The sequence below is a fragment of the Haemaphysalis longicornis genome, unplaced genomic scaffold (genome assembly GCF_048455015.1).
Source record: "Haemaphysalis longicornis isolate Haplotype H1 unplaced genomic scaffold, Haemaphysalis longicornis Haplotype H1 scaffold_10, whole genome shotgun sequence".
NCBI classification, from domain to species: Eukaryota; Metazoa; Arthropoda; class Arachnida; order Ixodida; family Ixodidae; genus Haemaphysalis; species Haemaphysalis longicornis.
Window position 1 is genome coordinate 123,894,044 of NW_027526204.1, and position 10,309 is coordinate 123,904,352.

Genomic DNA, 10,309 nt, shown 5'->3' on the forward strand with positions numbered 1-10,309 from the left:
CATGTCACGCATGCCTCGTCATTTTGACTATACTTCCCACCAAAGTTCCTCGTTTTCAAGCAACCTTCTCTAGCCTCAAAAAGCAAACTCTACCCTTGAAGATATTAGAAATTTTACTTATTGATAATAAATTGATAACAATTCTGAAAAGAAATTGCGTGGAGCGCCGTTTCTTTACGCCTACGATAAGCCCGTCCCGTCAGTAGCCGGAACACGGCTTTACGCGCCCAGACCGCTGTGCGAAAAGCGTCTTGAGGCCTTGGGGCGAAAGTGGCCAAATCGACGTCGTACAGGTGCAGCAGGCGCTTTAAAAATCTTTTGCCACGCACCCCCTTATTGCAGGTGGACGAAAAGGTTCGGGACAGTCCCGCTACTTAATCATGATGTGCTAAACTGCCAGCGGACCGGAGGAGCAATTAATCGCTCATGTAAGAAAAACGAGCGGGTACACCACTCTTTTCTCACCGTTGCACCAGGAGAGGCAACAGTGCGAGCCCCTCGTGCGTCAGGCAAAGCGACAAGCACCCACGAGGAGGAAGTTTTAACGGTCACGAATCTTTCAGAGCTAGGCAGGAGGAGAGTGCCTTGCCAGACGCGTCTGCTTGTTGCGTTTTATTGTTTCCTCCGCCCCGCTGCAGGCGACGCAGCCACAACAGGTTTCACGAGGACCCCGGCACGCCCACCAAATGACGGCTGCGCTTGGAAGAAGAGTCGCCGCTTCTCCCGTCAGACCGCGCACAAAAACTTCCGCAGCGTCCCTGGAAATGGTGGGCCGTCTCAGTGATGTTCTCAGAGAGCGTCACTTTACGAGATTCTTACTGCGGTTAGCGTGCACAGATCGGGCTTGTTTTGCGTCAACTTCCCGTTTCTTTTTGCCAAGGACAAGTTTTGGCTGATCGATGCTCGATCCCTGCAACAACGAAAAGCTAGATACAGCAAAGTTTGACCTTTTGTGCAATTAATTTTGACCCCCAATTCCCCTCCACTTATGGTAGGAGCTAATGTGGGATTTTTGCGATTTTCGCATACACGCAGCTTCTGACAGTGCTATCTGTCTATCCATCTATCCATTCATCCATCTATTAATGTCTCCATCTTCTGCGGTCATGAAGGAAAGTATTCTTCCCTTCATGCCTACGGTAGACCTACCATTAGTGCCAAACATCTCAGTTCGTAGTTATAGAGAATGGTTTTCTTTTTTTCGTCTCAAGGCACACGCACAGGCAATACGCTTTTCTTTCTAGCACTGCATTCCGGCAAACACTGCTTTACTAATCGGCTTAAATGTCTTTTGCGGAATTTCGTATGTCCACCCTTGCCACGTGGAGTTCGATACGACCTGCAACCGTAATGAGTAATCCAAGAATCTTGTATTCTCTAATAAAATACTCTTATCAGCATTCAAAAAAGAACACTCGTCGAAGCGTTCGAAATTCTAGTCAAGTTTCGCACATTAGGCGCATGTCTACCGGAACGCGTGCTTGTTTTTGTAATTCAGATTAAAGCTCCGAATACTAACGTGCGCTGCAACTCATACTCAGTGCGCGAACACGTCATCACTAAAGTGTACACTTAAGCGATGACGTACCCCCGTCCTATTTTGGTGCACACTGGAGTAAAAAAATGCACCCTGCTTTACAGAAAATGTGTGACGACCGAGAAAAAAAGGAAGAAAGAAAAGAAGGAACAACTCGACGAAAACCGCATCTTAGAATTTCTCCTCCCTTTAAGCCCGGAGTAATATAATAAAGAGAACAAAAAAAAAAGACATTCAAGGGCAAACGCTCCGTACCTGCCACCATCGCGTCTCGGATGCGCCGCAGCTATTCGCGTACATTACGTGCGTTGGCGCTCCGCCCCGTAGCAACCTCGCTTCTATGCGGAATTTCTTCTCGCAAAGCAGTGTAGACGCGTCTCCTTGCAAACTACCCACTCCAACGTCCCTGCGTGCTCGGGCACTTGAGTTTATATCTTGCGACACGCCCATCGCGTATTTAACTGCCCCGGGACATTACGGTCTAACGCAACGGTCACGTTTGCATTTGACGCTATACGTTCCTTGGAAGCAAACACTTCACTTGTCCTTTACTAATATGTCTCGGGGTGTCTTATTTTTAGACTCCATTCGTGGCCTTGCCTGACAGCCCGCGCATTCGCGAGAATTCCTCCACATGAAAAAGTAGACAATAAGGAGGAAGTGACGTTGGATATAACCGGATGTCAATGCTAGCCGAGTGAGTGAGCACCTCTTATGTTCATGTGGAGTAGCAAGCCGAGCTAGCTGCGAGGCTGACTTCTCTTCGTCATTAAAGGCATCCCTACTCCTCCCCCGTTGCCGCTGTCAGGCGTTGATAAGTGCGTAATTGGGACCTTAAGAGGCGCCGCCCACTTAGCCCTACGGAGTGAGCGTGTAGATACCGCGCTGAGCCCAGCGATATTTTCGACGGCGATAGGGTTTCTTGCACTTGTTACTTCCGCTGAAAAAGAAAGATAAAAAGAAGGTTTGGCCGTCATCAAATCGCAAAAACAAATAAATGAAATCCCTCGGAACTTCAGTTTTCTTGCGTGCTTTGAAGACAAAAGCCCGGGGATTGTGAAATATTTGTTACTGCTACGCCGTGTTTGCGTCTCTTTCTTCGATTTCGTTTCTCCGTCATCTGACGCGAGCAGGAGAAATAAGCGTCTTCGTAAAGTAGTCAGCCCTGAGTCCGTCCGGCCCCTTGGGGTCTCTTTGCCAGTCGAAGCTGGTCGCCAGGGTCGGAGCTGGACAGTGCTCTCTCCCAGTGCTCAGGGGAGGGAAAAGGCATGGGGATAGGTGGGGTTCTTGCGGAATCCCTCGGACAGGCAGACTGGCCGCAATACACGCGACAGTTTCTCCATTGTGAGAGAGATATCCACCGCGTGCAGCCGTTCAGCTCACGTGCCGTTACGTTCGCCTGTCATCCAGTTGGCGCAGTGGCAAGGCACTTTGATCCTGCTCTCGAGACCGCGGCTTCAAAATACAGACGAACCCATATGTGTTTTGATTATTTGCTTTTTTCAGCGGCGACCATCTTGGTAGCACCCGTGTTGACACCGATGACAACGTCGCTTCGGTTTTGCAGCAAAGCAAGAGAAAAGCACGGGTGTACAGTCATGAACAAACGAAATGCGAACACGGAAATATGAACCAAAACACGCAAAGTTGAAAAATACTGCTCGTGGAGGTCCAATAAAGGCGCGCTATTGGAATATTTGAAAAGCCACATTTCCCAACTTTGTTTTTTGTAACTATGCAACGCGACAAGTTGACTTGCATGGAAAGAGATCGCGCTATTTGTGTGTTCTGATTCATATTCTCGGGTTCGCGTTTCATTTGTCCGTGACTGTACTTTTCTTAATACAATATAGCCCACTTATAGCGAACCCGGTCTTAACGAAACAGCGGCTATAACGAACAAATCTTCGTTACCGGTTACCATTTGTATGCATAGATTTTGTGCCAAGATATAGGGAAAAGCGGATATAACGAACTGATTTCAGTTTCCCCATATGTTCGTTATAAGTGGGCTCGACTGTACTTCCGTGCAGCACTGGAGAAGCTACAGCGCGCATCAGCCAATGGGAGGGCAGCAGACGCGCCCAACAACCACGCTCCTCCACGGAATCCACGCCATAGAAGGTAATGTGCCCCCGTGAGACCGAAGTATAAAACACGACGCGTTTCGGGACTACTTTCTTTCGCGCCTGTTGCCAAGACCTCCGCACCTCCTCTGCGAATCATACTTACGCAGCCTCTATAGTTACACAAATGAACGAGCTACGCACACCCAACAAACCTACACAGACGGGTATACATCTCAAATCCAGACTTCGCGCTAAGGTAATGACACAATCTTGTGCGTCAATTTTATGTGCACAGGGGATGTGCCTGAATGTATACGGGACTGCACTCGCGTCTGAGAACGCCAGAGCTGTAATGCACAGGGCAGCGCTGCATGTGCGTGGAAACGTAGGCAAGATGATTTAGTATTCATCGTGTGCGCTAAGGTGCACAGAATGCGCCTTGGTAGCTCCCTGCAAGTCACGCGTCGCGAAAAAATAAAGGGGAAAGTGAAGAAAAGAAAACCGCCAGGCCTTTACGACCTTCTGGGAAATACGGTTACGCAAAGCTGGAACGATTATAGCAGTGGCTTAGTGAAATACGCGTGGTGCGGGTAAACGCACACAGTATAGGATATTATGTGTGCGTGCGTGTCGTCTGTGGAATGTTCCTGAAATGGGGTAGTCGGTAGGGAAATAACTCCTGAATTAGCAGGTCAATCAATCAGGCATATGTTAGCGAAAAATTGTTTAACTTCCCATACTTATGAGTACAAAGCAGTAGCAGTGTCACGTACAATACTAGCGGTTATCACGTTTTTAATATCACGTTATCTCACGGGGACGGGGTTAAGAAAAAAAAAAAAGGAAACTCCGGTGACATCGAACATTTCAGGCAAGAAAAGTCGCAGATGCGCTAGGGTTTTTGTTGCAACAGAATACTGCGCCGGAGTGACACACGAGGGGAACTGTATTCCGAAGGATTCACTCGTTGGACTTCAAAGACTTCTCTGTCTACCTCGTTCTGTCCTTGCATGTGCCCTTGGCACGAACGTGCCTGAGCCTTCGTGGATGCCGGGATAACCAGTAGTTGTGGGGCCCGTGCTCGTGGTAATTCTTAGTTGCACAGCATCTAAAGAACACTACAGGAAGCAGGGCCGAAGAGAGAAAATCGCGAGAGACCATGACTACCAGACGACCACGTGGTTTACCAAACGGCGCGTGGCGTCTTATATACGACCGCATGCAGCGCCAGGACGAAGCTGTAATGTTTTTCTTGGAGGGTGCGCTTGCCGGGACGAACGCCTTGTAACGACCAGCTCTGTTCGCAAGACATCGAACGAGACGTGCGCTAGACGTGCACGTTTTAATGCGCAGTCCAGAACTTGTGACTGGTAATAGTTACTGGAAGGAGTGTACCGCCCGCGGTCATGTTCTGCACTGAGAATTGACGACTGTCACTCGTTTCCCGCGGACAATTCGCCGCTTCCTCTTCTGCGAGCAATGCATGCCCCATTGTCTGGATACTCGTCGCACGTTAAAGGTCCCCAGGTGGTCAAAATTAATCCGGAGCCCTCCACTACGGCGCGCCTCGTCCTGTGTAGCGTCGGCGCGTTGAGCCCTACAATCAATCTGGATACTCGCGGTTGGCATAGTAAGCCCAGATAAATGAGTCACCATTAAGTCACCGTGCATATTATATACCACGAGCTATACGACTTCCAGAACTTGTTACCTCGTTCAAACGGTGACAAACGATTGGCGTCACTGAACCGGCCATTAATTTTCTCGCGACGCAAAGGTCTCTCAATTGAACGACCATATGGCGTTTACGATACCTCATTTTTCTTGAATATATAGTGCTGCCACGGCACTTCGTGTAGACACGGTTACCGCCAATAAGCTCTTTGCGAGTTTGAATTGCCATTCGCTGCAGCCTATTTGAAATAGCGCGAAGTAATAAAAATTGTACGCCAAAATTTTGGTGCTGATTAAGAAACGTGAGTGAACGCAGAAAATGATGCCGAAATTGGATTACCTCTTCACGCGGCAACCTCAAGAACTCTCGGTGGGGAACGCTACAATGTGGCGTCACTCACGGAGCGCGTTGTCTGCAGGAACACACGTACAAAACGGTAGAACCTGGGTAATTCATTGGGCGGGACGTCGGGCTTGTTTTAACTGCTACTAGCCTTTGGCTATGAGTCCACACAGTGTTATGCGTATTTTTGTGTTACTTCTTTCTGAATAAAGTGAATAAAAAAAAACCGATCCAATGAACTTCGTCATAGGCGGAGTTTATGACAAAACGAGTACGCTGTTTCCCTATGTTCAGGTGACGGTCGATGAGACTTCGCTGAAAACTCACAAATCCACACAGACTACGTCGGTAAATAAAGCCCCAGAGCAAATGAACTTCGCTATAAGTGAAGATGGTGACAAAATGAATACGCTACATTTCTCATCTCAGGTGACAGGCTACAAGACTCCACTATCCCGTTGAGATAGCAGTTGTACGTTTAATCATTTGCGACCTAGTTTAAAGGTATTAATTGGGCGGCAATACCCATTGAACTCACAGACGACGTTGGGCTCGTTCGAACTGCGAAATAAAAACCTCCGAGAAAATGAACTTCAGATCGTGACAGGAAAAGTGCGCTGTTTCGTTCCTTTCACTGAAGGTGACAGTCGACAATACTCCACTGAAAACTTAAACCCGCACAGATGACGCTAGTTGTAAGACCTGCGAGTAAATGAACCTAGTTATATATAAGCGTAGCTAGTGATAAAATGAATGTGCGATGTCGCTCCCTTTCTGGTGAGCGTGGACGACACTCCACTAAAAGCTCACAAACCCACTAAGATAATTGAGATTGAGGTAGGTATATTAATCTTCAACCTAACTGAAGGGTATTCATTGGGCGGAATCGCCACTTGAATTCAACAACAATGTCGGACTACTTAGAACCGCGAAGTAAAATCTCCGGGCAAGTGAACTTCGCTTATAAGCGGAACTCGTGGCATAATAAATGCGCTATTACGCTCCCTTTAGGTGACAGTGTACAATAAGATTCGAGTGTAAACTCACAAGTCCACGCAGATAACGCCAGTAGGTAAAACCCCCGACGAAATGAAAGTCCGCTATAAGCGCAGCTAGGGAAAAAACGAATACGCTATTTCAGTCTTTCGAGGTAACAGTCGACGAGACTTCACTGAAAACACGCAAACCCACATAGATAATGCCGGTACGTATAATCCTTTCAAACCAAATCAAAGGGCGGAATTGCCACCGACGTCGGGCTTGTTTGAACCGCGAAACAAAACCCTCGAGCAAATCAACTTCGTTATAAACGGAGCTATTGACAAAACGAATACGCTATTTCGCTCCCGGCCGGATGCCAGTGGACGAGGCTTCACAGCAAGCTCACAAGCACACCGAGACAACGCCGGTAGGTGTAATCCTTGCCTTGGCTGCAGCAGGTGGGGCGACCAGAAGGCGTTGAAGAAGCGGCCCCCTCTCCGTCCCTCCTCGATGCCCCTCTCGGCCGACGAGTCCCGTTCGTCGGAGTCGTCTTCCTTTTCGAAGGCGCGCGACGACGCCACCAGCAGGAGGAGCGCGCAGAGCACAACACGGACGCGGGTAGCCATCTCGGCCGATCAGCTGGATGCAGCGATCGTCTCTGAGCCGGTTCGCCGGCGGGGAGCCCGCTTTTCAACGGGCCGGGAGAGGAGGCCGAGCCGGGGGGAGAGGAGGCAGGAACAACGGCGGCCAAGGTCGACGACGGAGCGGCGAAACTTCCAGAAGTGCAGGATGACGCGTTTAGTTCGCGTAGACTGCGTGCTCCGCTTTCGGCGATCTTTATTGCGCGCCGAATCATCTCGCGCACGGTTCGGATTCGGCCGGCGCGGACAGCGGCGGAGGCCAGTGACGCACGCGGCTGCCTCAGTCGGCACGTTCCTTTCGGCCCGGTCGCGTAAGAGCGGCCTCGCTCAGAGGTCGCACGTGACGGCTTCAGTGTAGTGACAGCGAAAGAAAAGGGAGGACAACACGCTTGCCTTCGACTAGGACAGCAATAAACTGAGCTCGCAGTGGTGTGATAGGGATACTAGCACCAGCCGAAGTTATTGATTCAAATTATTAGTTGATTGCTTCCGAATTGATTGATTGGTTGTGATTGATTTGCTTAATAACCACTTTATCAAGATTAATCCTATCCCCCTCTGTTGGTGTGCTTGATGGATGGCCATATATTGGTTCTCTCTTAACTGACAGTTTGTCATTATTTACTGAAATTGATTGGCTGACATTATTCACTGTTTTGTAGTTGACTTGTAAAAATAGTTTACTTTATTAGCCATTTTAACGAGTATTTGCCAAGCCCCTTCTACGGGTATGTGCTCACGTATCTGAGTGCACCTGTAACAAATTCCCAACTGACACACACATCATTTTTTTCTGCGAACGTGATGCACACTGACTGCCCCCTCTGACAGGTGCACTTCGCAATGCAAATAGGCTTCCCTCGGAATGGTCAGCCTGCAGTCGCACTAGCCACATGCGCGCCGCTGTATGCAAGGAAATCACGTGCAAGGGTGCATGTAGTCACGGCCGGGCTAGAGCGGCGGCGCGCGCGCGTTGGTAACACAGCGCGCGCTGCCGCTCTAACCCGACTGTGATGTAGTAAGCCACAGGACCGCACTCACAGTCGCTGTCCAGATCTCTCTCTCTCTCTCTCTCTCTCTCTCTCTCTCTCTCTCTCTCTCTCTCTCTCTCTCTCTCTCTCTCTCTCTCTCTCTCTCTCTCTTATTCTCGACTACATTCGACTATAACAAAATTCCGCTTACAAAGACGTCAGTTTCTTGTCTCAAGGGTCAAAGGGTCACTGCAACACTTATTTCAACTTTTTAATCTTAAATGCTTGCCGAACGTAGTCAACAAACATACCCAGTACTTAGATTAGCGCGTCGCAAAGTACCTCAGCCAAAAATTACTGCTGCATACCCATCAGGTAACTCGCTCGAATTTTTTTTTTTTCTGTTTCCCGGTCTTGGCGTTCTTTGAGCACTCGAATTACGTCATTACAGCGATGTAGCAGCTATTGGCTGGCTTTCCTTCAGTAGCAGCAATAAAAGCATTCGATAGCCACTTAAAAAAAAAGTCACGAAGGCAAAGCATAAACGGAAGGCGTATCTGCAGCGACGAGCAAATCACGCAGCGCCACTCCTGGCTGCTGGCGGTAACTATAGCTTTCGCAGTGCTTCCAGGCGCGAAGGAAACCGTGAAAGCGTTCATCGGAAGTGTTGCAGAGTTCCTTTAAATTATCTCGAGTGTTTATAAACTTCGCTTATAAACGAAGTGTTTATAAACTTCGTTTATAAACACTTCATAGTGTTTATAAACTTCGTTTATAAACACTTCGTTTATAAGCGCCGTGTTTGTGCCCTCTTCTTTCTGTCTGTGTCGGTAGCGCTGTTAATATGAACAAGTACCAACTCGCCCAGTCTTCCGTTTTAGCTTCGTTATAACGAAATTGTTGTAGTTAAAATTCCGCTTACTGCGAAGTGTTTCATGGATTTATGAGCGCGTGTTTAGGTATGTACGCATGTAGGGAGGGTTGGTTCGAGTGGTCACGAGTGGTTCGAGTGGCCATGGTAGCTGATCAAGGTTCACTGCTGGTGGTTTACTTCTCTCGACACGCCGTTGACGTTCGAGTCACAGCCCGGCGATTAAAAAAAAAAGATCTCTTTCGCCCCGCGTTCTCAAAACGGCGCTGACTACCACTTCAATGCGAAAAAAAAAAAAAAACATTTACGTTCATATAAGTACTCAAAAAAGATCTAAGACGAAAGTAGACTAGTTGGTACAACAGCGGACCGGCGGAGGTCGTCGGTTTTGGTACCCCCCAGTGAGCACGTTTTTCACCACTTTTTTTTTTTTCAAAAAATTACTTCAGTCTTGACGTGCTTCTTCTGCGCCTTCCTTCTTGGTAATACGCCGCCTGAAAGAAGAAAGTGTAGTAGCTGCGCCCGGTCGGCGGGCCCTGGTTTCTCAGGAATGCCAAATGAGCGAAGCCGCGTCATCCGCGAATCCTATTGCTCACAACGCGCCTGACACCATGGATGCGACCACGGCGTAAACGGCTTTCCTGCTCGTCTCGCTGTTTTGCGCTCGTTGGGCGGATGTCCATTCTTCCGGGAGCACGCTATCGGCTCCGGGTGAACGCCTCCTCCTTCGCGTCGCTTCCTCAATGGCAGGGCAACAACAGCGGGCGGCAGAGTTCGAAAAAGGCTTACGTTGGTATGGCTCACTGCTGACCAAGCCTCGCTTCCGAAGAACTACACAATGGCGTGAGTCACCCGCTCGTGAGCGTAACGCCCGGGACGTTGTCGACAGTGTGTGGTACATTGTTAACGTTCGCCAATTCTGAACAAGCTTGTTTAAGAAATTCCCACTAAAGAGAGCAACACCACCACCACCCCCACCACACGCACACAAAAGAAGACATTCTCGCGCTTCTGTTTGCTCCGGTGCAAACGACCTACCAAAGTGAACCATGGACCGCGAGTTCTCCCTTTCCTCGTAGTCTTAGCTTGCTGATCTTTTCCAAAGCGGTTTATTCGTTTTCGAAGAAGAGATTTGAGAGACGTGACACTTCCTTGCTCTTCTTGCTATGCACAGACTTTTATCTTTTTCTTTACAGAAGCTCCCACATAACCGAAGTACCCG

The 10,309-nt window shown here is 48.8% G+C and overlaps 1 protein-coding gene across 1 annotated transcript in view; it reads right to left on the reverse strand.

Moving 5' to 3' along the window:
• LOC144159231 (transforming growth factor-beta-induced protein ig-h3-like) overlaps positions 1–7,281 on the reverse strand; it is a 28,959-nt gene extending 21,678 nt beyond the window's left edge. The window contains exon 1 of the mRNA XM_077690595.1: positions 7,049–7,281. Within this exon, the coding sequence (XP_077546721.1) occupies positions 7,049–7,230 (182 nt within the window). The 5' untranslated portion in view covers positions 7,231–7,281. The remainder of the gene's footprint in view (positions 1–7,048) is intronic.
• Between the last annotated feature and the right edge of the window lie 3,028 nt (positions 7,282–10,309).